We start from the raw sequence: 26,067 nt of genomic DNA, 5'->3' as shown, positions 1-26,067 counted from the left end.
TATTTTTCTGACAGGCAAACCCTTGCTTCAATATAAGTGGTTGATGTTAGAGCAATAAGTGCCTTTCCCAAGGGTTTTTGCACTTGAAACAAGAGTGAATCCCCAGTGGTAGACATTCTGGAAGTTTCAGACCTGCTGAGAGCTTCTGGGAAACAGGAGGGCAGATAACTTGGTCAGAGCCAGGCTCAAAGTCTTCTGTGGGCAGAGGACAAGGGTCTCAGGTTTTATACGAACACATCCTCTGCCTGCACATTAGTTATGCCGAAGGTCAAGGAAGCAGACAATAGTCAACCCCACAAAGGCAGTGGTTGTTGGGGTGTGTGCATGTGGGCGTGAGTGCATTTACATGCATGTGGGCCTGTGTGCACATCTGTGCACATTGGAGAGGAGGCCATCCATTGGTTATTGCTCCTCAGCTTGTGTCTAAAAGATAAAAATGACAGCTGTTTGGTTTACACAGCTAATTAACCTGCAGAATGCACTGTCTAAGACTGTCATAAAGGCAGCTGGGTAATCAAGTTTTCCCTCAGAAAAGAGGGAGTGGGAGATAAATAAGACATTTGGGGAGCAGACACACATTGGGGGAGACACTGATGGCAGCAGGAAGCAGGGCTGGAAAGTTTCCAGGTGAAACCCACGGGTTCCTAAGGAGCCCAGAGCTGACCCAAGGCCATGGCTCAGCCCCTACCAGTGCTCACCTGAGGCCATGGTCACCCTCAGGGTCACACCCAGCCTGGCCATCTCTGTGAAGCAGGAAGAGATGCTAGAGCTGAATAAACATAGATAGAGGTTGACTAACCCAACCCCTTCATTTCATAGGTAGGAAAGTGGTGATCTAGAGAGTAGCCATGACCTTCAGAAGGTCACATCCCTATTCTAAGTGTCAGGCCAGGACCAGAACTAGAGAGTCTTCACCCCCACCTAGGGCTACTTTGCTAACCATGACAGCCTGCAGATTCTCCAGCAAGTCAGATTGGCAGGGGTCACCTTGGAGGCAGAGAGCAGGCGAGCCCTAGGATGGGTTGGTTTCAGTAAGTACGAGAGTGTCCTGATCAGAGAAGAAATGCTCAGGAGTAGATTTGTAGGTGGGGTGGCCTCTGCATGCACACACAGGTCCGAGGGAGGCAGGTGGATAAAGACGGATGAACCATTTAGTGTCTTCTAGACACCATGCCAGTGGTCACTTGATTCCTTCCTTTATACAGTCTTAACAACAACTCATTGAAATGGGTGCTGTCATTACTCCCATTTTTCAAATGAGGAACTGGGGCTCAGGGGAAGCATGGGAGGGAATGAGGGTAGGGGGGGATCACAGACATTTTCATCCATGCCTTCAGCCATAGGAGCAATAAGCTTACCCGGAGGTTATCCAGGGGCTACAAAAAAGGAAACAAGGGAACGGGGCCATTCTGGTAACAAACATCCTGGGGCCAATGCCAAAGAGTTAAAGGGCAGTCAAGGCAGACGCACTGAGAAGGGCAAAGCTGGGCAAGGGGTGGAGGGGTGCCACAGGCAAAGCTGCCTATGTCCTATGCCCATCACAAGGGCTGCAGTGTGGGCCCCAAACCCACAGTAGCCAGCTCTCAAGACTGATAGGATTTAGCCACTGAGACAGAAGCAGGCAGAGGAGGTCACATTCCAACAGGCAAAGCTGGGCCCACAAAAAAGGAGTGGCACTGTCAGATGGGGAGCTGGGAGAGATAATTTGGGGACTGGAAGGAGTCCCCATTTCTCCTGCATCTCCCATTCCACTGAGTCCCCCTGGGGTTGGAGGCAGGGGGCGTGAGCAATGCAGAACTACCCCAAGAGTCATAAATCCCCACTATACCTGCATTCCTACCATATCAGCAGGCAGATAATAGGTATTGGGTAGATTCTGTGCTTGGCTCAGGGCTTGCCGTGTCACCCCTGCATGGAGACAGAGCAGAGGCACTAACCAGAGGCTTCAGCTTAACGAAGGGGTGTATATGCAGGTGGGAATGCATTGAGGGGGGAGGGGGAGGCCCTAGGAACGCCACTCTGCCTCAGGCCACCCTCATTTCCAGCTGGGGCTGTCCCGAATGACCCCCATCTCGAGCTACCAAAAAACTCAACACCATGTGTTTCCATCAGAAGTTTGGGGTCCCAGCATATACCCAAACCTTCCCAATACCTCATGGGGATAATAAGAGCCCCCTCATGGAGTACTGTGAAAGTTAATTGAGGCAATTTATATAAAATTCTTAGTATGATGCCTGGGACACATATGTGCTTCATAAATTACCATTGCTATAATCTCATTAAATAATAAAATGAGTTAAATTCAAGAACTGAAAGTGGAACTCAGCAGGGTAAAAATACAGATTCCTAATTTTTATCACACAGCCACCCCTGCATCCATTGAGGGTCCAGGGGGGGCATCTGTACAGATGACTAGAAGGGGCTGTGCCTTTCATGTGTGCCTTCATTGCTGGCATCCAGTGGCCTCTGGGAGGTGAGGCAGGGAGGGGAGAAGGAAAGAGCAGTAAGACGGAGAGGTGTGGGGGAGGGGGCAAGAAGCCAGGTCTCAGCAGTCAGCTTATTCCCAAAGAAAAGTGTAGCGGGGAGCAGCCCTTAAGACCATTTCATCTAACAGCCACTAGCAGAAGAGGAAAGTGAGGCTCAGAAAGGGGTTAAATCTTGCCCAAGACTATACAAGTTAGGGGTAGACCTGGGGCTGCCCAGTGCACTCAAGATGCCCTGTCCCCTACTCTTTCCAAGAGGCTACATGGATTGATTCCCCTTTATAGAAAAAGAAAAAAGAGCTGATGCTTCTCAACTTTCACAAAAGCAAAAGAGCTGAGATTTATCCAACTCCGGGGTTGCAAAGTCTAGACTTCTTTTACGAGCACCCTATTTTGCTGTCAGGGGGCTGCTTAAGAATAGGGAAGGGAGTTGGCTCCCTGGGGCATCTGAGTGAGGCAGAGGGCAGGCCAAGGTGAAGCCCAAAGCCCAGGTCTACAGAGACAGAGACTGTCCAGACAGGGCTGGGGCCTCTGATCTCTCCTTGCCTCCCCTCCCAGAAAGGAGGTCAGCCTAAGAAGGGGAATCAGCAGAGGTCTCCCTGAAATTTTTAGATACGGCTCAGAGGCACAAGACTTTGAGGGTGTATGGGAAGAAGACAGCTAAACCAGGCTGTTGCCTAGAAAGCTCAATCGGGCCAGGCCTGATGGCTGTGGAGTAATATGGGCCCGTGGGGAGCACTCCCCTGATGAGGGCCATCTTACCCAACACTGTCATATGGGTTTCTCCCAAAGCCAAGTGGGTGAGATGCAGAGACCGCAGCCACCTCTGCTCAGACACCCAACGTACCTCCCCGGTCCCAAGGGGGAGTAAGAGGGGCCAAGCGAACCCAGGACTGGAAGGGCCGAGAGGCATCAGATGTCCCCTCCATGGTCCCCAGGACCAGGGCAGCCTGGAAAGAGGAAGCCACTGATGACCCAAGCCTCCTGGGCAATCAGTCTCTGTCGCTGCCCTTCCCTCTGTCTTTCTTTTTCCACAAAGGCTACTGAAACTCAGGGGAAACCATTCCCTTGCCCGTTCCTCTGTCCAAACCCATGTTTTGAGAGCAGAAAAATGGCCACATGAGATAAACAGCTGGGAAACAAGAAAACATGGAGCAATTCCAACCTGGATAAATGAAGAAAAGTCCCCACATTTGTTGAAGAGGAAAGAAAACCAAAATTCCTACAAAAAGAGTCCAGAGGCAAAGAAAAGTCACAGCAGCTCTTTGGAAACCTCAGTTGCCTGAAGAGGCAATGGTGACTGCTTTCGCTGGAAGTAGGGTTCGCTCAGAGCAAGTTCTTGCTCATCAGCTGAGTCACTGAACCTCCTTGCTGACCTCAAGTCACTTCCTCGTCTGTCTCACTGATCTGTGCCCTTTAACAACCGTTCGGAGGTTTCCACTTTGCCTGGAGTGGAAAAACATGTGGGCCACTGAGGCTGAGGGGTACGTTGGCCCTTCATACGTGCCAGTTGTAAAACAGAAGTTTACAGCCTACAGTTCACATTCTCCTACTAGTTCCATCCACACCCATATATGCCAACAACACTGGCCAAAGAGATGGTGGCAGGCGGGTGACCATGGCATGGCTCAGCTTACCCCATGGCAAGAACATGTCCCAGCCCAGTGAACACATCCCAGCCCCTGTGCTCCACCAGCCTTGACTTTGTCCACCAAATATGACACCTTAGACTCTGCATACCCAAGGATCAACATTCATCTGATTGATGAGTCCCAGGGCTTGAAAACCTGTCCTGCCCATGCCCAAGGGCTAAGGGAAGACTCCAGCTTTACTGAGCAGAAGAGAGAAAAGAGCCGGTCGGCTAATTCTGCATACATTTTCTCTTGCCCAACAGACAGCTGGCTTTATACTTGTCTTTCAGCCCCACCATGCATGGGGCTGGGCCTATACCAATTTCACAAGTGAACAAATGGCAGGCTCACCCACCCACCCCACCCTGCAGGACATGGAGGCAGTGCCTACCTCGCCGTACTGAGTGCAGTAGGTCTCAGGCTTGGTCAGGCCACAGGTGGATGAAGCTCGGAGAAACTGGGTCCTCCCAATGAGCAGGTCCCCAACAGGTGGATAGCAGGCCCCACGGGAGCAGGCTGGCTGGGCACACGGGAGGCTGAGCAAGACTGAAATCACAGGGATGCTAGGGTGCAGCCTAGAGAGGAGTGTCTAGCCAGCCACCCAGCATCCCTTAGGGAGGCAAGACTATATCCTCTCCCTCACCCATGCTCCCACTCGCTGGTGGTGGTAATGATTGCAATCCTGATGCTGTTAGGGGGAAAAGCTGATTTCATATTTGTAGCCTTCAGCTTACAATGGAAATGAGAAACACTGGCAATCAGAAACCATGGGCGATCCAGAAATGTGGCATCCATATGTGGCTTGTGGAATCCAGCTGCAGGCACACACTCGGCCACCAGGACACAGTTCACAACTCTCCTGACTCACAGGGTGGCCTTGGTCAACAGCCCAGAGGAGGGCTGGCTGTTGGCCATTTGTGGAACGCTGGGAGGAACCTGCATTCTTCTTACCCCCTCAGCTATACAGCTGACCCAGCTGCACTCTGTGAGTGCCCGGCTACAGTTCACTGTGACGTCTAGAACTCAAGCCTTGACTGCTCTGGAAGCAGCTTGCAGGTGAGAGGACGGGAGAGACACTGTGCAAGGCATGTGGGGAGCCACAAACCACCCCCGTGCAGGAGTATGTGGACACTCAGGAGAAGTCGAAAAACATCTTCCCCAAAGGACCAATGGGGCAGGGAAACCTCACGTGTGTCCCCAGTCAACAAGCGTTCCGAACCCAAAGGCTACAGAGGACAGACAGGTGGTGCTCATATTTCAGTAAACTGTCCTCTTACCCATGGCTGTCACCTCTGTCCTATGTAACAGGGCCTGGAAGGATGCGGAGGGACACTTACCAAACCACAGGAGAAGGAGCGGCCTCATCTTCAGCCGGCGGGGTGCTCCCTGCGAGGACCTCACCTGGGACAGAGTAAAGCAGCCTGGAGGCACACTCACACCTCTCCTGTTCTGGACCTAAGTTTCCTCAGAAGTCCTTTCTAGGGTCTTGATCTAGGACACTTCTGAGCAGCAGGTGTACCTGTAGCCAAAACCTTGGGAAATACCAGAGCTCTGGACTCCTGTCCCAGCCGCATGTGACCCATAGGGTGCCCTGAAAAAGGGTCTCCCCTCCCAGGCTTCAGCCTCCTCCTCTGTAAGGGAAGGGGAAGGAGACCGGCCCTGCCCTGCTCCATATAGTCGCACGGACAATGTGGAGCAAGAACTAGCTGCACCCTGTGCAGGGAGGAGGCTCTAGAGAGGCCCCACCTTTGCTGCTGTCCCTAGAAAGAGGCCTCGCCTTGCTCAGGGCCTGGCCCAGCCTACAGGCCCCAAAGTGAGCGGTTCAAGTGGCTGAAGACCTGGAGGTGAGCCTTTTCTTGCCATTGGCATGGTCTCCAGTACCATCCAGGGCCACCCTGAGGGTGAGGCTGTGATGGCCACACCTCTGGGCTCAGCAGGTGGCTGAGATGCGTTGGGGAGAAAGGGGGGCCTGGAAGTGTTTAAAAAGTGAGGATTTCATCTGAACTAGAAGTCACTCAAAATGTCTCCAATGGTGGGCCGGGGCTGTGTGGGAGGGGTGGGGCTGGGAGGCCACCCCGCAGGGATTCTGAAGGAGGCTGGCCTTGGCTCCTGAAGGGTGAGGAGGCACACAGGCCTGCCCTGCTGAGGCATTCTCCACACGTGTTCCTGCAGAGCCTGCGTCTGCCTCCCACCTGGCGCTGCCCCAATGACAGCCACTAACTCCTCTGCCTGGGGTCCAGTGACGGGGGCTTGGCAAGACAGGGGCAGAGAAGGAATGGGGGGCTGTCCTGGCATCATTATATCATACATCCTAATGCTTCAAAATCACTCCTTCCAATCCCCTCCCAGAAGAGTCAGGGTCCCAGGGAGGGGACAGGTGGCCCAAGGTCCCACAGCTAACCTGGCCTAAAAGGGATACCCATCCCCTGGTTCTCACCCGGTGCTGTCTCTGCCCCCCCACACCCCACCCTCACCCCCACTGGGATGGAACCCCCACAGCTAGGCCTTCTGAGCATCCCTTAGAGGGGCTCTTGCTGGGCCAGCCCACCCTTTCCACTTCTCTTTGTGCTCAGCCCCAGATCTAAAGTTGCTTTCTTCTAAGGGCTGAGACACTTACCAGACGAGAAAAAGCAGTCTAAACCCAGGCCGACATTGAACCTAGCCTTTGGAGGCGGCGCGCTCAGGTGCGCTCTTAGGAAAAGGAATGAATCAGGCCCCAGACACGCAGATGGAGAGCCCTCTCCCAGCCCTGGCCCCACGGGGCTGGTGAAGGCAGGTAACATACCTTGCTCCGTGCCGTTGCTGTTCTTTCTCCAGATTGCGTCTCCTAGAGCGCCCCTTGAATGTGGGGGTCTCCCCTCCTGGCTCTCGGGTTTTCAACGACAGCCTCACCTCCGGAGACTCCCCGGCTGGGCGTGGCCCACTGCAGGGCAGGCCGCAGGAATCTGGCAGGCGGCACGCCCATCTGCCGTCACTACCACCTCCCACCCACCCAGGGACAGGACTGGACAAGTGGGCCGGTCCCAGAGGCCTCACAGCAAGCTTGGCTGCCTGGGGGTGCCTGCGGGGAATAGAGGGGGACACTGCAAACAGAAAGCACCAGGCAAATGTTAGTGCTCATTTGAGACCAGCATTCCTGGGCGGAGAAGGGCACTCGCATTTGTGGCGAGTGCTGTACTCAGCACTTTCCCAAGCCCGGTGAGGGTCAGCGCCCTCGTGTTCAGGACCCCTGAGAGGACCAAGCAGAGGCCACAAAGATCACATAGGGTGTCATCGTCCCAGTCACTGGGCTGGAAGAGGAGAAGACCCACACAGTCAGGGTCCTGGAGAGCACCAGACCACACCCCCAAGGGAAAACAATCAAGGTGGAAAATCCCTATTTCAGGGGAAACTTGGAGGACCCTTAAAAGGCAGTTCATCAGGAAGGGATCAAAGCCCAATGCACCCAAGGAAAACTTAGGAGCAAAAATCATGTCCCCTCCGGCCCCATCTGCAGAGTTGGCAGGGAGCCCTAGAACAGGTAACTCTGAGTCACTGCACCCAGCACAGCGGGCTGCTCTCCCAGCCCTCCCTCCCTGGCAGGAGTGCCCGCAGGGAGGGCTGGCAATCAGACCTGACCACGAGCGACTGGAGGCAAGGCCACAGCCTAACTGGACCAACTTCCCCTGGCCGTGCACCAGGCCTGAGAACACAGCTGCCTTTGAGGGGCTCTGGGCGGGCTCCTGGCTCAGGGCCACGGGACCGAGAGCCACCGTAAAGTCAGTAGCAGGCCTAGACGCAGGGGCTGGGCTCAGAGGACACTCTTCCCCCCACGTGAGGGTCAGAGGGCCTTTAGAGAGATCTAGAAGGTCACCCAGTCCATATCTTGGCATTTGAGAGTCTGCACTGGCATTGTTTTGAAACACTATTGCCTCAAATGTTCTGAAGGACCCTGACGACCCAGCACAGCCTGTCAGTGTCTCCTAAGCAGAAAGTTCTCTACAACTGAAGGGGTGAGTCCAAGAGATTGGTTTGGGAATTCTTAAGGGAAAAATGTCAGATTTTGCAGATTGAACTGAGCATTTCTAATCCTCAGTTCTAACTTAGTCCATCAGTTTAGATGGGCAGGGGAAATACTATAATTAGCAAATGGCCAGTAAGTTGTTTAGATTCCTAACAGATGCTCCAGTGAATGTCCGTGTCTTGACCCCGGTAGGCATCCCAGCAAAATCCAGTTTGACTCAACAAGCTGGGGTAGCAGAGCAGCTCCCTTTATGGGTCCTACCCCTGCAGTGAGAACACAGAAGGACCCCCCCAAGTGCCCCAGAGAAAGGCCACTGCTGACAGCCCCCGGTCTGAACCCACCCACTTGCACTCCCCTTGCCCAGCCCCTGAACTCTGGGCTTCCCAGGAGCTTGCACCCGGAGAACTGCCATCCTCTGCTCACCACCAGGAAAGAGGATGTGACAAAGAACTCATTAATAGTTAACTCAGCAGGAAGAGCAGGTGTTGCAACCCCAGATGCCCAGACGAGGCGGGGTGGGTATGCGGTGGGCCTCACCGTGAATGGCTGGGGCCCTTCAAGTCCCCCTCTTGCTCCACCTTTACAAGGCCAGGAGCCCAGGTAGAAAAGCCGTTGGTGTCTCAGCCTTCACAGGCCGGGGCAGGTCCCAGGAGTGGGCTGGCCTCACAGAGAAAAATGGTAAGTGTGCTTTTTGAGCCCCCAGTGTACTCACAGCCAAGCCCAGGAGAATGTTTCTGCAAACCCCAAGGGTAGTCCAGTCAGCCTCACTCCTCAGGGACTCTGAGCACTGCCCAGTGGGGAATCTAGGCCCCAAGGATGCCAAGACCTCAGGCACAGGCTGGAACTTTAGAGCCCACTTTGTGCAGGGGCAGAGGCCGGGTTAGGACCCAGCTGGTGCTACAAGGCCCTGACAGCACAGCCTCCCCTCTGGCTCCCCTTCCCTCTCTCCCTGCCTCCCACCATCCTGTCCTGGAGACTTTGGCCCTCAGAGCCCCAAGCCTCGGCTCCTCAGGAGAGCCAGTGGTCAAGTCATCCTTGACTCCTGTTACTCGTTCACATCAGTCTATCAGAAGGTTCTGTGAGCTCCCTTCCAAGGGCAGCCAGAACCTCTCCCACCCTCCTGGCCTCATGTCCTTCCCCTGCTCAGAGCCCTGCACTAGCTCCCCATCTCAGGCAGGGTCGAGGCCAAAGCTGCCAGGGAGTCTGTGAGGCGCACCTGACACGCCCACCCCAGCGCCTCTCTCTCTCTGCCACCGCTCTCCCGAAGTCCTTTCACTCCAGCCGTAAGGCCTCCGAGTTACCAGGCCGCCTCTGCCTTAGGCTTCTGTCCCAGCTGCCCTCTGCCCGGAACGCTCCTCCCCCAGTGTCTGCAAGGCCGACTCTCTTACTCTTTAAGTCTCTGCTCAGATGCTACTTCTCAAGGACGCCTACTGGACCAGACTCTTCAAGTGGCGGCCGCCTCCCCTGCCCCACCCGTGTCGCCCACCCACAGCACTCCCAACCCACCTACCCTCCATTCTGGGGGGATTGGTTGGTTTTTTTGTTGTTGTTGTTGTTGCAATGTTTACCGTCTTCTAACCAACTCTATAACTTACCTATTTGTCATGTTTATTTTCTCTCCCCCTACCAGAATGTAATGTCCAAGAAGGCAGAGATTTTTGTCTATTTTGGTCATTACTATTTTCCAAGTGCCTAGAAATAGTGCCTGGCACATAGTAGGTGCTTAATATTTATGGAATGACATGTAAACAATTGATGTGGTTTAATGAGTCCCCTTGCCCTGTATACCTGTAGTTGCATTCTCAGAGGGGACAGTCTGGGCTTTTGGTTACCAGAATGGATAGCTAATAACAGAAATCCCTGCAGTAGTCAGATGCAAAGGGCTGTCTTTATGGAAGCACTTGCCCCCAGATTACAGAACCCTCACCGTGTCGATGTAGGCAGTGTCCTTCTCTGCCTGCCTATCAGTCATTCCTGGCAGTATCTCTGACAGGGTGTGGGGGTGGCATTAGAAGCTACTGTCTCCATTATCCGTCTGTCAGGCTCAAACTGTCCAAGTGGCCAGGGAGAATTCAGCCAAGATCTGGCCAGGGAGAGATCAGGGGACAGGAGGAAGGAAAGGAGGAAGGGAGAAAAGGCTGAGCAGGATACGAGCCTGCTCCAGGCCGCGACTGCTGATTCTCAGGTGTCAGAGGAGGGGGCGCCCTGTGACTAAGGCCCCAGCAGCACCTGGGTGCAGTGAGTCACAGCTGAGTCCTCGTCTGTGGGACCGAGTGGGCCCCAGGAGCAGCCCTGGGGATTTGCCATGTGATTCAAGCTGGCGTGGCCGCCCAGACAGTTGGCCACTCTCTGTGGGTCTCTCTGAGAAGCAGAGAGAGAAAGTGGGTCTGTCGTGGTAACTGGGCACAGACAGAACCCAGCCCCAGGCCAAGGCCAGCAGTGAGCAGCACGGGAGCCCGGGGCCCCTGCCATGAGGCTGACTGGATTGCACACCCTTCCTTACCTCCCAACCTGAAGTCTGCCCAGCAGATGAGGCCACACCACACAGTAGCTTGGGCCTGAGGTCTGGGAGAAATCAGACCGTCAGCCTAAATTAGCTACAGCTAGCATTTTACCAAGCGCTCACAGTGGGCCACGCGCTCACTGTTCTAAGCCCTTTATATGTATTGACTCACTTAATACACACTGCTTCTCTGGGGGGGTAGACACTTATTTATCCTCACATTGCAGATGAAGAAATGAAGCATGTTCTCAATAACTCAGTCCCAGCCAGTAGTCATTTGAACCCAGGCCAGTTTGACCCCACACTGACACTCCTAACCATTTCTTAGAGCCTAAGGCGGCCTAAACTCCCCATCTCCATCCTTGTCATCCTTGACCAGATTCCCAGACTCTGAACTTCATGACTCCCAAGTCTAATCAAGACCTGATGTCTGAAAATGCTTCTTTTAGCCTTTGCTCCAGCCTTGGAGCGCTGATATGGGCCAGGGGCTCTGGGGGAGGCCCCGATGCCGAGGAGCATGCAGAACGGACACCACTCGGGGCCTTCTTGCTTGTTTCCCACACTGACAGCCTGTCTTGTGCGGGCACAGATGGAGAAGGTTCTGGCCTCCGGGTCCCCATCTCAGGGGCTCCAGCACATGCCACAGGGTCTCCTCCTCATGCCCCCAGGCCACTGCCCCAAGTGAGGATGTGAGCACCCTCTAAGGAGTGAAAAAACAGAGAGGACGACCAGACACGCAACACAGTGAGCTAACAAGATGAAATAAAGGGCATGTGGACAGGATGACACAACTTCCCCTTGCCATAGAAAGGGGGTTCCCCTCCCTGAGGTCAGGCTCCTGCGTCACCTGGGGACCTCAGCTACTTCTGCTTCATCTCCCTGTGCAGCCCAAATGTCCCAACCCCTCTCTCCTGAGGGCACAGCCAGGGCAGCCTGCAGCTTGGGGGGTCCAGTACTGGCCCAAGGCTGGCCCATGGCTGCCTGGCTCCCCAGAGAAGAGGGAGGGCCATCCTGGCATTTCTGGCACCCTCACTGGCCTCCCAAATTCCCCACCTTCCCCAGCAGTCAGGTGGGCTCATGGCCACACCTCTCCCCCTCCGCCAACCACCCCTGCCTCTACTATCCAGCCATTGCCCTCTGGGAACTGGGCTCTGGGGAGGTAAGTCCAACCTCGGTGACCTCTGGCCACAGATTTGCATGTGGAGCTGGCCATGTAGCCCAACCTCACCTAGAGGGAGAGACGTACACCTGACAGGGGCACTGGAGACCCAAAGGCTGCGATAGACAGGGGGACAAGGGGCATGTGTATCCGAAGAGCTGCTCCCCATGAGAGCAGAGGGACTTTTAAATTATAAAATGATCCCTGAAAGGGCTGCCAGGGTGACAAACTCAACTTCTTAATGTCAAATTGGCATTTGAGGACCTCGTGTGAGAAATGAGGGCCTTGTGGCTTGCGGGGGAAGGGCTATGGGTGCTAAAGGCTTCATGTCTGGAATGAAGCCCACCTGAAGGCTTTTCACCAGCACGTCTTGCAGTGCCTGTGGCCACACAGGGTCTGTGTATGGACTTGGGTCTTACATCTGAGACCCAGTTCCAGCTCTGCAACTCAGTAAGAGTAACCTTGAGCCAGCCCCTCTCTGGGCCTCAGTTTCATCAGTTGTAAATCAAAGTGTAGGATTTTACTGGTTCTCAACCCAGGCTGCCCCTCAGAATTTCTTGCAGAATTTATAAAATCTTATACACAGGCCAGGCCCCACCCAGGGATTTAATTGGCTTACAGAGGGGCAGGACCACTCTCTATGCATTTAAAGCTTCCCTGAAGCCGCCTCCAGCTCTGGGTGCTCCACTCTCCAGGGAAGAGGAACGAACGGGTAGGGGAGGAGGGCTCAGGGCAGCGGTTAAAGCCTGGGGCTGGAGAGAGAGGGGGGAAGATACCGCCTTAGTTCTGCACTCGCCAGCTGTGACCTTGGAAAAGCAAAGCTTCGGATGGGAGTAACAACAATCGGCCTCACGGACCCTTGCAAAGATTAAAGGAAACGCGGCATATATAACTCTCAGCAAAGTATCAGGCTAGGTACGTGCTCTGCAAAGGTTGTCCCCATGTGTGCGTCAGATGCTGGTGTTGGGGGTTTGTGCTTAACAGTTGTGCTTAACAAAAAACAAGTATTACTCCCATTCAGATATTTCATAACTCAGTCAATGGGCAGCGAGCCAACCTGGGCTTCTCCCCTCATCCTTCCCCAGGGGAGATCCCAAGCTGAGAATCTGTGCTCTGGCCTGCCACCCTGTTCCTTGGTGACTGCAAATTCCCAGGACCTGGACCAGAAGGGAAGAGGGGCCTCTCAGGGGGCCAACAGAGCTAAGCTCTCTGAGAGCAAGGTGATGCTTCCAGCCTTCCTGGGCAGGGACGGTGGGGTGGGCATGGTTACAAACAGGGGGCAGAGGGCAGAGGAACAAGCATAGGCAGGATAGACTGTTTTATAGCCTTCAAGAGTCAGTAAAACCAGAGTTCAACACCTGATAAAGACAGGAGTCAAAACTAATCTGGGCAGCAGGTCTGAGGACTACAGACAAAAAGCACTTTCTTTTCCTGGGGCCTCTGCTTACACAGAACAAAGTCTGGCCAACAGCCTCTCAAAGGTGGTAAGTCCTTATCAGACCTAATACCTTCCTCTTAAAACAGCATTCAAAACTGACCCCCTCCTCAAAAATAATGATAAAGAAGGAAATGTTTATGAGACGCCGCTAAGTAGTGGAAAAAATAAGAAAACAAATGTGCAAAAAATCTACTTAACTCTGAAGAAAAAAATAATACTCAGAGAGACAAGTGGGAGAAAATGTACAAAATGTTAACATTTCCCATCTCTTAACATTTCTTATATTTTTCTGTATGTTCTCGTCTTCCATAATGAGAATATTTTACTAGAATGATCAGTAAAAGTAAAAAGCTTCAGGGTGAGGGAGTGATTTTTGTCCACCTGTACATCACTAATCCTCCCTCTCCTGTTCCCTGCCTTTGCCCTAACACCCTTCCACGCTAACCACAGGCTGACTGAGAGAGTTTGCTACACATTGTTCAAATCATTGTAGATTTTGCCGAATGTGGTTTCCCCTTCTTAAGAAGCATTGCTTCTTGGAGCTGTTAGCTTCCTTATGTCAAGAAAGAACTTAGCATAGTTCCTCAGTAAATGTAGGTGCTAATACATGTGTTAAGGAAGACAAGAAGGAAGGGCATAAAATGTAGCAACTAATTACCAGCAATTAATTATCTTCCTGGTTGTATGCATTAGAGCAAACTCAAAAGAAAGAATAGATTCAGTTCTCATTTATCTACATTTTAAGGGTAAAGAGGATACATGTACCTAAAGTGAGGGTAACTACAATTCCTACCTTCACCCAAATATTCCTCTCCCATGCAATTCTCCCAGAATAACAGTCAGAAATTTGTGTACCCAACAGCTCATAGTGTTCAAGTATAAGAATGCATTCGTGTTCATGCTGTCACATCTCTATCTCAGGTGGGTGCACAGTCTCCAGGAGACCATAAGCTCCTTGGAGCTAGGATTGCCAGATAAAATACAGGGATCCCAATTAAACTGGAACCTCTGATAAACAAGAAAAACCTTGTTAGTATAAGTACACCCCAAATATTGCATGGGGCATACTTATACTACAATATTATCCATTGCTTATCTGCAATTCTAATTTTACTAGGCTTCTTGCATTTCTCTTTTCTAAACCTGGCAACCTTAGTTGTACCATAGAATGCTGTTCACCCACTCCCATGGCTTCCATACTTTTCCTACCTGGTTATCTTCCTCTAGAAGTTCCCCCATCTGTCAATCTTCCTAACGTATGGCGTTTAGAAGTGAGCGCAGCTGTCCTGGTGCCTATGCCTGACATCATGCAGACATACTCTGGGCACAGGTCCCCTTATCAAAGACCACTCCATGTGGAAGACCGAGAGCTGAGCAACAGTGCAGAGATGGGACTATATGTATGCTTCCCTGGGCATAATAGGTTGTATTTACTCCTTTGTTTAAGTACTACTCCAGAAAGAAATAGTTACGTATTTCCCTGGAGAGCAGAAGGAAACAAAATATTTTTGTGGCTTTTGCTCCATATGAGGCACCATCATTGCATTTCACTTAGGTGTCTCATTTAAGCAACCCTTTACGATGGCTCTTTGAAGGAGATACTATTATACCCTTTTTTATAGCTTCAGCAATTTTAGGTCACTTGTAGAAGGTTACAGAACACTACAGACTGAATATGTCCCCCCCAAAACTCTTATGTGGAATCCCTAACCCCCAATGTGATGGTAGGAGGAGGTAGGGGCCTTGGGAGATAACTAGGTTTAGATGAGGTCGTACAGGTGGGGGCCCTGTAATGGGATTAGTGTGCCTTATAGAAAAGAAAGAGACCAGAGCTCTGTCTCCACCATGTGGGAACACAGCAAGAAGGCAGCTCTCTGTTAGGCAGGGAGCCAGTTTTCACGGGGAACCCAGTCTCCGGGCACCTTGATCTTGGACTTCTAGCCTCCAGAACTGTGAGAGATCGATGTTGTTGCTGAAGTCACCAATCCATAGTATTTCATTAAGCATCCTGAGCTGATGAAGACACAAAACTAATGTTTTAGTCAAGTTAGGGGAGGCTATGCTGCAGTAATAAACTAACCACAAAATCTTAGCAGCTTAACACAACAAATGTTTGTTTGTTGCTGGAACAAAGTGAGGTACAAGACAGTGGTGAGGGGAGGGGTCTCCTGTTCTACACAGTCATTCATGGACTTCTGCCATCTTGTGGCTTTACCAGCCAGTGGTCATGACAGCAAGGTTAGAGGAGCATGGAGATACTCTCCCCAGTCATCCCATGCTTCTGCTCTGAAGTGACGGTCATTCCGCTTATGACCTGTCAGCCAGAACTGCTCACAGGGCTAAGTGGCATTCCTATGTGCCCAGAAGAGGAAAATGAAGTAGGACTTGGTGAACACACCAGCGTCTACCACAACGAGCACACGGTGAAACCAGACTCCAACAGCGGATCTTTAAGCTTCCAAAATCCATGCTCTTTCCATTACAACCTTTGGACCTCCAAGATTGAAGGAATTTTTCACAAAGAAGAAATGATATAAGGGATAATTTGCAGAATATGACATCGCAAGGAAACCAGTAGAGAAAAGATGGTTATGGTGAAGGTTTTAGGTTTGTAAAACCTGAACCATCACGAGATTGCCCCCCTGGAAAACCCTAGAAACAAAGACAATGAGATTGTTGCAAGTTGTACCCAAAAGGTAAATATGTATGAGACATGTATGCCCTCCAGTCTCTAAGAGAAAAAACCCTGGGGTTCAGGGCACATCTTCAAGATTCTAGCATGTACTGGTAACCACCCATTCTAGTTTGCCAGGACCCTCCTTGTTTTAGTTCTGACAGTTCCAATTTCTAGGACCCCCTTCAGTCCCAGACAAATGCTTGGTCACCTGGCTGTACATCAATACTTATTCTTCCAGATAAGTTTTGAAAGTGTCTCATCAAATGGCTCAATAAATTCTGCGCAAAGATGCACAGTGATCTGAGGAAAACCTGGGTGGAAAGGCTGTGCAAGAATAAAACTCTTTTCTGCAGGAAAGAGTGCAGGAAGCTCCTGTATGAACATTGGCCCACAGGAAGAAGATAGTATGCCAATACGACTTCCGTTCTAGAAACTCGGTTCATACTGCTGCAGCCTAACGTGTAGGCTTTTCCCAGCCATATCACACCAAGGACCCATATTATAGATACATTGACACCTCTACATTTTTCAAATTACTGCTGAAACCAACTGCCCCCATCTTGAATTTGTGCTATGCTTAAGAGGTGCACACGCACACACATGCTTTGTACTTTTTCTTACCGCATTTCATCTTGTGAGCTTTGGCTCAGCACTCCATTTGCCAGCTGGATTTGGTGTGCACTTTGACCTGTACAATCTGCATCATCTCCAGATTGGAGTCCAAAGCCCATATATGGATCCTGCTGAAACAGCTGCATTGCTGGGCCTGTCACATACAGCCCCCTTCACATAAGTGCTCCGGTCCAGCCATTCTGTTCCCTGGACCACACAGAGCTTGATTCATCTGGCTTTGCTTGTCTACACTGGCCTTTCACCTCTTGAGTACTTAGCTAAATCCTAACTCTAAGAATCGGATCAAACTCCTGGATGTATGATGGCTTCTCTATTATTCCCTGTAAACTCTCCCCAATTTCCAGCAGCAGAACTTACCTATACAATTCAATAGCAGCAATCAGTTCTGTTCTGTTTTTGGTAAATCTTTTCTATGTCAAATTTGCATACTTAACAGTTTTCAACTTCCAGTTATTTTGTGATTCGTCCCCAGATCTGAACTGTCAATGCCTTGAAAACAGGAACAACCCTTGGCTACACTTTTTATACCCTAATAAGTTTAATAAACAGATAATGACTTATTAGTTTGGGACAAGGGAAAACCTAATAAAAAGTATTTGAAAAATACAATGCCATGAATATTACTCCAGAACTCCCTCTCAAGACGTCATAGAAAATCATCCAGAAAAAGAAATATCATTTTTCCCCCTAAGAATTGGACCTGCAAAACTTCATGATGGGGTGACCCACTGATCAACAAACTACCAAGATTGTACTTCCTACGCCATCCACCATGGCTGGTATTTAGGGATAGACAAGCCAGGAATCATACAGGCAGTACTTTCAGTATTTGGAACTGAAATAGTTCTGGGGTCAGACTATGGACCCAGGGACTCAAGGTTTCAAGACCCAGCTCTTAGAAGTCTGAGAGGTGGGAAAAAGGACAAATGTGGGTACAGGGTAGAGAAGGGCAAAAATGGAGAGAAGGCCTTAGGGAGCAGGAATTCCTATCCATTATAAGGATTTCTCGTCGCTCACAGAGAATCAGGGAACATGTGTAGCGAAAGGTCTGTCAGTCTCTGTCTGTCCTTGTGCTGCCAGACATAACCCACTGGTAGCTTCAGGCCCAGCCCAACCTTGGCCAATGAGCACCACATCTGGTACACTAAGAAACCCCTTCTCACAATGAAATGGGATCTAGGAATATTTGTTCCTAGAAGTCCACTGACTGGGGGTCAACAGTATCCTGTTATCCCTGAAGGTGTCCTGGGCACCTGCGCTCTGGTCCGCATCCTCTCAACCCATCAGTCTGCATATTGACACCCTTCACCCTGAGCTTCTATCTGTCCAAATCTTCAGATCCTGGACTTTTTTTCCCAGTTCTCCTAATCACCTTTCACTAGACCCTTCTGACTTTTGACCCAGAAACACAAAACATCCAGAACCATTCATTCACAAAACAAATACTTGAGCACTCCCCACCCCTGATGCCAAGCACCAGCGACCCAATAGTAAACAAGCCAGACAGACGCTGTCCACAGGGGTACTAGTGTCTCATGGGACACACACATTGAATACATAATTATCAAATGATGTATTAATTATGCAATCACAGTGACCTCAACTTCTTTAGCCATCCAACTCACTCTTTACTATCCCACTAACCTTAGTTCTGAGAATTCTAGGGAGATGCTAACAGAAAACACAAATTCATTCTAATTGCTCCTTGTCTCCAAACACTCTTAGCTTCCTTTTAACCATTTCTTCATTCCTATTTTGGCCCCAAATATGAAAACATAGTCCTTTGTCCATTCCTCAAAGATCAAAACATGCAGCTATTGAGTTTAAGAGATTTTATTGAAAATCTGGAGATGACACAGGGAAATTACAACCTTAAAAGAAATACTAGCTCTCCCAGTCCCCAGAATCCGTCCAACAGCATCACGTGTCCCTGCTGCTGTCTCCTGCCTTAGCTTTAAACCTTCCCCAGGTTGCTGGAGCCAGGCAGGCCTCCCTCCTCATAACCAGTCGGGATCCTCCCTTTTTGCGGACTCACTTCTCCCAACCCACCCCAGGAAGACAGTCTTTTACAGAGAAACAATCCAAGCTGGAGTTAATCTACTCACAGCTACTTGCCATACATCTATTTGTGTTCATTTATTCACTCATTCTAGACATACTTACTGAACACTTATTTTGCACCAGGCACTGTGCTAGGTGAGGACAGGCATGACAGCAGCAAACAAGAAAGACAAACAATAAACAAGTAAATTAGAAACTAAATCTGACTATTATAGAACTCAGTGTTTTTTTGTTTTTTTCTTTAAAAGGATGATGTGGTAGACAGGGATTGGGGATGTTGGGAGTGCCACTTTAGAAAGGACAGATAATTCTGTCTAAGGAGGTGTCCCTTGGGATGAGCTTGAAAGATTTAAGACCAGACTTCCTATAGCAGGCTGTGTCTATGTGTCTATTTTAATGTTGCAGCAAGAAAAGGAACCAATATTTCTCTTGAAAAGTTTTGTATCTAATATTTTTTTAAAAGATATGGATGTAGACACCTTGGACAAAACTGGAGTGTCTACGTCTCTTATCTGCATTGTAACCAGTCAGAGAGATGGAAAAGTGAATGACAAAGAGTGTGGATCCTGCAATAGACCGTCTGGTTTTGAATCACATTTCTGCCATGGTCTAGCCGTGGGATCTAAGGCGCAATACTTAAGCTTTCTGTTCCTCAGTTTCCCCATTTGAAAAATGGGGATAATAGTCCACCCACCTTATCGGGTTGTTTGTAGGTGCAGTAAGTTAATACATACAGCGGCTTAGAAAGCACATATTAAGGATGCAGTGACTTTTAGCTCTGACCATTCTGCATGAGAAATAACGACAGCTTGGCCTAGGGGGCTGGCAGTGGAGATGGAGAGAACTGGATGGACTCAAGTTATATATTTGGAAGCAAACAGGACTTCCTGAAAAATTAGCTGAGAGAGATGAAGAAAAGAAGGGGAATAAAAGATAGTTTCCACGTTTGAGACTTCAGTAATGCCATTTACCAAGATGGCGGAGACTCAGAGAGGAACAAATTTTGACGAAAAAAATCAAGAATTTCATTTTGCATGAATTAAAGATACCCTGCTAGATATCTAGGAAGAGATACCTATTAGACAGCTTAATATGTAAGCCAGGAGCTCAAGAGAAATAAATTTCAGAGTCATTAATATTATAGAGCTGTGCTAATACAGTAGCCACTAGTCAGACTTATGGGGTTATTTAACTTTAGATTAATCGAAAATAAAATGAAATTAAAAATTCAGTCCCTCAGTCTCTTTAGCCACTTTTCAAGTGCTCGAGAGCCACAGGTAGTTAGTGCTACCATATTAGCACAGATCTTGAGCATTATCATTGGTGCAGAAGGTTCTGTAGAAGGGCACTGAGTCTCAGTCCATGGGATGGTAGGAAATCATCTAGGAAGTGGTTCATAGTTCGGGGTACACATTAGAATTACCCCAGGAATGCAGAGGCAACTCGTCTTGGGGCGCTCCCAGACAATGGTAGCTTTCAAAAGCTCCCAGGATGATTTTGAAGTGTATCCAGGGCTGAGAACCACTGACCTATAGAAATAATGTAGGTGGAGGAGAAGAATCATGGTAGGGCCTAGGGTACCCCAACATTAATGGCAGTGATTCTCAACCTTGGCCGCACATTGGAACTAACTTTAGACCTTTAAGTAGTACTGATGTCTGGGTCCTCCTTGGAAAAAATTGTGATTTAATTGGTCTAGAACCCAGTCTGGTCTTCAGAAATTTTTGAAGCTTCCAATTCTAATGTGCACTCATGGTTGAGAACCACTGACTGGTGGAGGAGAAAGATGTAACAAAGAAGATCTAGGAAGAAGAAAGTTACGTGATACACTGAGAAACAGAAGCGTGCGATGTCCCTGAAGCAAAAAGAAAAATGCGATTCTAGAAAGAAGAAATGGTTAGAGCTGTTGAACGCTAACACCCAGTTCATTCAATACACATCCCATCAGATTTTGGTTGAATGGTGGGAATGGAAGCCAGATGGGAGTGTGTAAAAGAGTGAATGGTTGATGAAGAAATGAAGACAGTGATTAATAGACAGAGGTTAATAAACAGTTTTAGTTATGAAGAGGAGCAAAGAATTCCGGCAGCAGCTGGACAGTGATTTGAGGTCATGAACTAGGTTTTTTAAGATACAGATATCAGAGTGTGTCTGCATGCTCTGGAATATCTTAATAAAGAAGGAGAAAGTGATTATTCAGCAAAGAGGAGGAAGTTGATCTGTCAGGAAGGTGACTTCCTATCCAAAATGCATACCCTCCTTCCTTCTTGTTTAAGGATCCCCAGTGTTTTTCAAGTCCTAAAGGCAGTTGTCCTTTCCCCAGCTCAGAGCTTAGCCTACACCAGTGATTCTCAAATTTCACCAGGCTTCAAAATGACCTAGAGGACTTTGCACCACACATACAGCTTGCCCTACATCCAGAATTTCTGACTCAGTAGGCTCGAGAATGTACATATCTCAGGAGTTCTCAGGCAATGTTGTGACTGGTCCCAGCGAGAACCTTTGAGAACCACTGGTCTAAGCTCATGATGTAATCTCTTCCTTCATGAGCAGTCTTAGAGATTGCATTCAACCCTGTTTCAGCCAGTGCAAGGAAGTCTCTAGGGGAATGACAGGAAAGCTTTCTTTGCTGATAAAAGAGAAGGAACAGCCTCTCTCCTCTCATTGAATGTTGTCATATTGGATGCAATGCCTGAAACTGGCAGCTATCTTGGAACCACAATGTGACAAAACAGTGGCATGTTTCCATGCTGGACATATCAGAGCAGAAAGATGGAAAGAACCTGGGTTTTTTAACAATGTTTCACTGCTGAGTTAATCAACTCTGGGGTCCCTCTCTTATGAAATTTTATATTTTTCTTATTGTCAAACCATTTTGAATAGGCTTTCTTACTTGTAGCCCAAAGCAACCTTAGTTATTCATGGATTCCCAAGACCTTAAATAGCCAAGTCAGGATGAGATGGAGGGGCAGCTCTATTTAGAAAGAATCAGGGATGCTTCCTCCCTGGTAATGTGACTGGAAGGAGAGCACCTGGGTACTGGTGTAGACAGATTTGGTGGCTAGAAAGTAAAGTAGCTCCAGTATGTTTCCTTCTGTTATACCAGGGCATGAGATAATCATGGAAGAAGAGGATATAGCCTGCTGGGAAGTGGGAGACAAAGTATGGGAAAGCCTTTTTAGAGAGTAATAAAAAAATTGACTTGGAAAACATAATAAATTACAGCTAACTGCCCATTTGAGAATTACAATCTTATATTTACAGAAAATCGTCGGCCTGGTCGGGTACTTTTCTCCAATACTGACACACTGCTTGGTTGTAGATTATGACAGAGCAGACAGCTGACTCCAACCATGGTTCAGTCTCTCTGGGTAAATATGAAAGAAACAGAGAAGGACAAGGCAGTGCAAGGTGTCTGCAGGGAAATATGTATGACGCCGGACCATGGAATCTAAGCCAGATTCTCCCCATCCTGGTTAGCATTAGTTTTGAATGGTTTTTCTCCTGTCAGCCCAGCAGGAGCTCCTAGTAGGCTGCTTATGTGACTCGTCTATTGTGGCAAAGCAAATTACCCAGATTTAGTAGCTTAAAACAGCATTCAATTGTTCACTCCCACTTCTGTAGGTCAGCAGTCTGGGCCCGGCAGCTTGCATCCTCCTAAGGCCTACATCAAGGTGCCCATGGGGCTCACTCTCATCTGGAGCTTGGCATCTTCTTTCAAGCTGATGTAAGTGCATGATAATCCAGTTTCTTGTGGTTTTAGGACAGACATCCCAGTTTCTTGCTGGCTTTAGCCAGTGGCCACCTTCATCTCCCAGGGGCCACCCACATTCCTTGACACATTGCCTCCTCCATCTTAAAGTTAATAAGAGAGACTCTCCCTCCCTTGGAATCCCTCTCATCCTTTGAATTTCTTCTTCAGGAAGAGCCCAGTTCCTTTTAAGGGTTAACCTGATAGATCAGATCCATCTGGGTACTCTCCGTTTCTGAAAACCAGCTGTGCCATATGACATAACCTAATCAGGGGCAGGGATCTTCAGGACCATCTGAAAACTCCGCCTAGCACACTGGAGATGAGTCCTTCACTCCAAGAGATCTCCTGGCCTAGATCTGAATATGAGGGGAGAAAACCAGACTTTGTGGTACATATACCTAGCACTACTACTACTATACCAGCTACTCCGGAAGCTGATTTAGGAAATAAGACCAATTGCTCTGCTGCACCACCAGCCTCAGGCTGACATCGGTGTTTCCTCAGGCCCAGGATTTCCATCCTTTCTCTCCTCTCTTTGTCCCCTCTTGGGGTGATCTCCCCCATTCCCAAGATCTCAGGAATCTCAACTCACTAAAACCTGTCAAATCTTTAACGTCAAACCCCACCTCCCTCCAGAGGTCCAGATTCATGATTCCCATACATTCACCTGACGATCATCTTTGCCTGCATGATCCATAAATAATTCAAACTCAGTATATCCAAAATGGAACTCATTCTCTTCGTCACCTAATGTGTGCTTCTTCCTCTCTTCTCCAAACCTGGGAGTCACCTCTGACTCCTTTCTCTCCCACAGCACCAGGTCCACCAGTTTTACCTGCAGTTTCTCATACAAATGTGTCTCCCTCTGTCCCCATTACCCCTTCCTTAACCCAGTCCCTCACCATCTCCTGCCTGCATTACTATAACCACACCACACCCGTGCGTTCTTCACTCTGCTGCTGTGATCTACGCAACGCCAACCTTGCTGAGCTGTGCTGCTGCCTCAAATGCACCAAGGTCTCCCAGTGCCTTTAGGCTAACCATTTCCACATAAGAGAAACAGATAGGTGTGACTAAACACCTAAATGAACTATGCATTGGGCTAGCTCCGAGAACGCTGTACCGAACAAGACAGAGACAGTTCCTGCCCTCGTGGAGCTTACATTCCTGCAAGAGGGACAGACAGTGAGGTCAGGGGAGGGAAAGTAAGGCAGCTGTGTGGGAACGTGTGGCAAAGAATGGGCCTCATCTCAGCAGCAGGAAGTGAGAAGAGAGTGCTACTTGAAATGAGCAAGAGTTCACCAGATCAAGGGGGATGAAGAAAGTGCCCCAAGCGGAGAACAACACGAGGACAACATGAAGGGGTGAAGCAACAGAACAGTGTGGGTGGCCCCTAGAGCAAGGGCTCAAGAGTACGTATTTTTCTAAATAGAGGAGGACAAGATCGTGGGTGAACTTATAGGCCATGGCAAGAATCTGGGGCATTAGCTTAAGCGGAATGTGGGATCGACTGAAGGGCTGTAGAGTAGACTGCCATGATCAAGTGTCCTCTTTTTTTTTTAAGATTACCCTGAATTGGACTGGACTGAATTGGTCATGACCCAAAGGAGAGAAACTAGTTGTGAGATCATAATAATAATCCAGGTGAGAATAATGCGGCCTTACAGTCAAGTCTTGGTTATTGTTTGCATGCGACAGGTGACAGAGAGAAAGGAGTAAAGGATGGCCCCCAGGCTTAGGATCTGAGCTACTAGATGGACAGTGAAGCATAGACTGAGACGTTGGTACACATTTATGGGGTAGAAATATTGAATTTGGATTTAGACATGGTAAGTTTGATACCTGCAGGATATCAAGTGGCATGTAGAATGGGCAGGTGGAGATACGATTCTAGAGCTCAGATCCGTATGTCATCTTCATAGAGGCGGTATCGGAAGCCTTGGGAGTAAACTCAATCACCTACAGAGAGCATGTTCTACATGCTCCAGGACTGAGGCCTGAGAAATGCTGACATTTAGATGTCGCATAAAAAGCAAAAGTGAAAAAAAGAACTAAGTAGTGTCCAGAATAGGGCAGGAGGAAAACTAGTAGAATATGATATCATGGAAGCCAAGGGGAATGTGTTTCCATGAGGGGTGGTCGACAGTTCCAAGGCATGACACTGGCAGGTGATCACTGACATAATTATTACCTAGCTCCTATCTACTCCTTTCTCCTCATTTCCTGTTGTTTCCCCAAACCACTCGTTATGCTCTAACACCAGTCTTGCCTAACTTCTCTGAACCATGCAACATGTTAGCACGCAGTCCTCTCCCATTCCAGACCTCCCTCAACCCAGAACCCCACTCTCTCCCAGAGTCACTTGGTGAAAACACTGTCTATCTTTTCATACCCCAGCTACTCAGGCATGATCTACTCTTAGGCCTTCTCTGATCACCTCCTCCCCAGATTCAATCAATACATCTCTCATTCTATTCTGTTTGTTAACCTGGGATATATTTCTAGTAGTGTGCTTATCCTAGTGTATTGTAGTAACTTATTTAATGTCTGTGTCCTCTACTTGATCATGAGCTTCTGGAAGGCAAGGACAATTTTTTATACTGCTTTGTGTAACTATACTTAACACAGTATTGGATATATGACTGGCAAAATGTTTTGGACTTTATTGCTGCGTCTGTCACCTAGGAATGCACATGTCCTGGGCTGGGATAAAGCCCCACAGAAATTGCTAACATGGAGCAGCAGGCAAAGACCACTGAATAATAACAGAATGATAATGAAATCAATAGCATTTATTGATTGCTTCATTTGGGCCAGACTAAGCCCTGCACAGTACTCTAGCTCATTCACTCTTCACCAGGCCCCATTTAACAGGTGCTACCATCACCCTACTTTACAGATGAGGAAATGGAGACTAGAGCAGTTAAATCACATGTCCAAGGTTAGATCCGGGTAAGAGGAGCCAGAATTTGAAGTCAAACAAACCCAAGTCTGTTTGACTCCAAAGCCCTATACTCTTAAGTCCAACTAGCATTTGAGCTTCAGGGAAGTTGTGTGTGGCAATTCAAATTTATAAAGTACAGTACTGCAATTCAGAAGTGGTATGTGAGCAGCAAAGCGCTGGTGCTCCCAGGATATCCTGCTGGCTCCAGCAGCCAGGGTTTCTGCTTGGCCCAAAGCCATGAGGGACAAAAGCAAATCTCCGAAGGGCCTGTTTCTCAATACTGATTTGTCAAGACCCCGGGGTCCCAAGAGCAGGTTGGAGGGGTGCCCGAGAGTGAGCCAATCACTGCGATGCCAGACACTACATTGGGAACAGAAGCAAAAGGTGAGGAAGCCAGAGTGGAGGGAACTAAGCCAGGTTGCCAGGTCTTGGGCAAATCCAACCCCAAGGCTCTGAGCCAAGGATAAACCACTGTGCCTAAAATAACCTCCCAAGAGATTCTTTACTGATCATTTTGCATTCTCCATCCTAGTACTGACTTTCGGGTCAAGGTTACCAGTATTGACTGGGCCCCTATTGTATGTTAGCACTGTGAAAATTGCAAAGACCTGGTCATCTGCAGACAGGACAAGCCCACAGCAAAGAATGGGAGAGCTGTATAAATGGTACACGGCTCATTGGCAGCCTGCACAGTACAAGCCACGAAGGCAGCTGAAATTCACAGAAAGGAGAGATCAGGGTGTGCTGGCGTAGGCGGTGGTGGCTTCTTGGAGCATCATGA

The 26,067-nt window shown here is 49.0% G+C and overlaps 1 protein-coding gene across 2 annotated transcripts in view; it reads right to left on the bottom strand.

Moving 5' to 3' along the window:
- LAMB3 (laminin subunit beta 3) overlaps nt 1–26,067 on the bottom strand; it is a 58,732-nt gene that overhangs the window by 26,666 nt on the left and 5,999 nt on the right. The window contains exons 2-4 of one of the 2 annotated variants that reach the window (XM_073216986.1): nt 6,900–7,037; nt 5,452–5,515; nt 4,506–4,660 (exon numbers count right to left, since the gene is read on the bottom strand). In XM_073216986.1, coding sequence (XP_073073087.1) covers nt 4,506–4,660; nt 5,452–5,479 — 183 coding nt within the window. In that variant the 5' untranslated portion in view covers nt 5,480–5,515; nt 6,900–7,037. Of the gene's footprint in view, nt 1–4,505; nt 4,661–5,451; nt 5,516–6,899; nt 7,775–26,067 lie in introns of those variants that run through there. The other variant, XM_073216985.1, reaches the window with a different exon arrangement.

Source organism: Manis javanica, chromosome 11 (assembly GCF_040802235.1).
Source record: "Manis javanica isolate MJ-LG chromosome 11, MJ_LKY, whole genome shotgun sequence".
Lineage (NCBI taxonomy): Eukaryota > Metazoa > Chordata > Mammalia > Pholidota > Manidae > Manis > Manis javanica.
The sequence above is the reverse complement of the archived record's forward strand: the minus strand, read 5'-3'. Positions and strand labels throughout refer to the sequence as shown.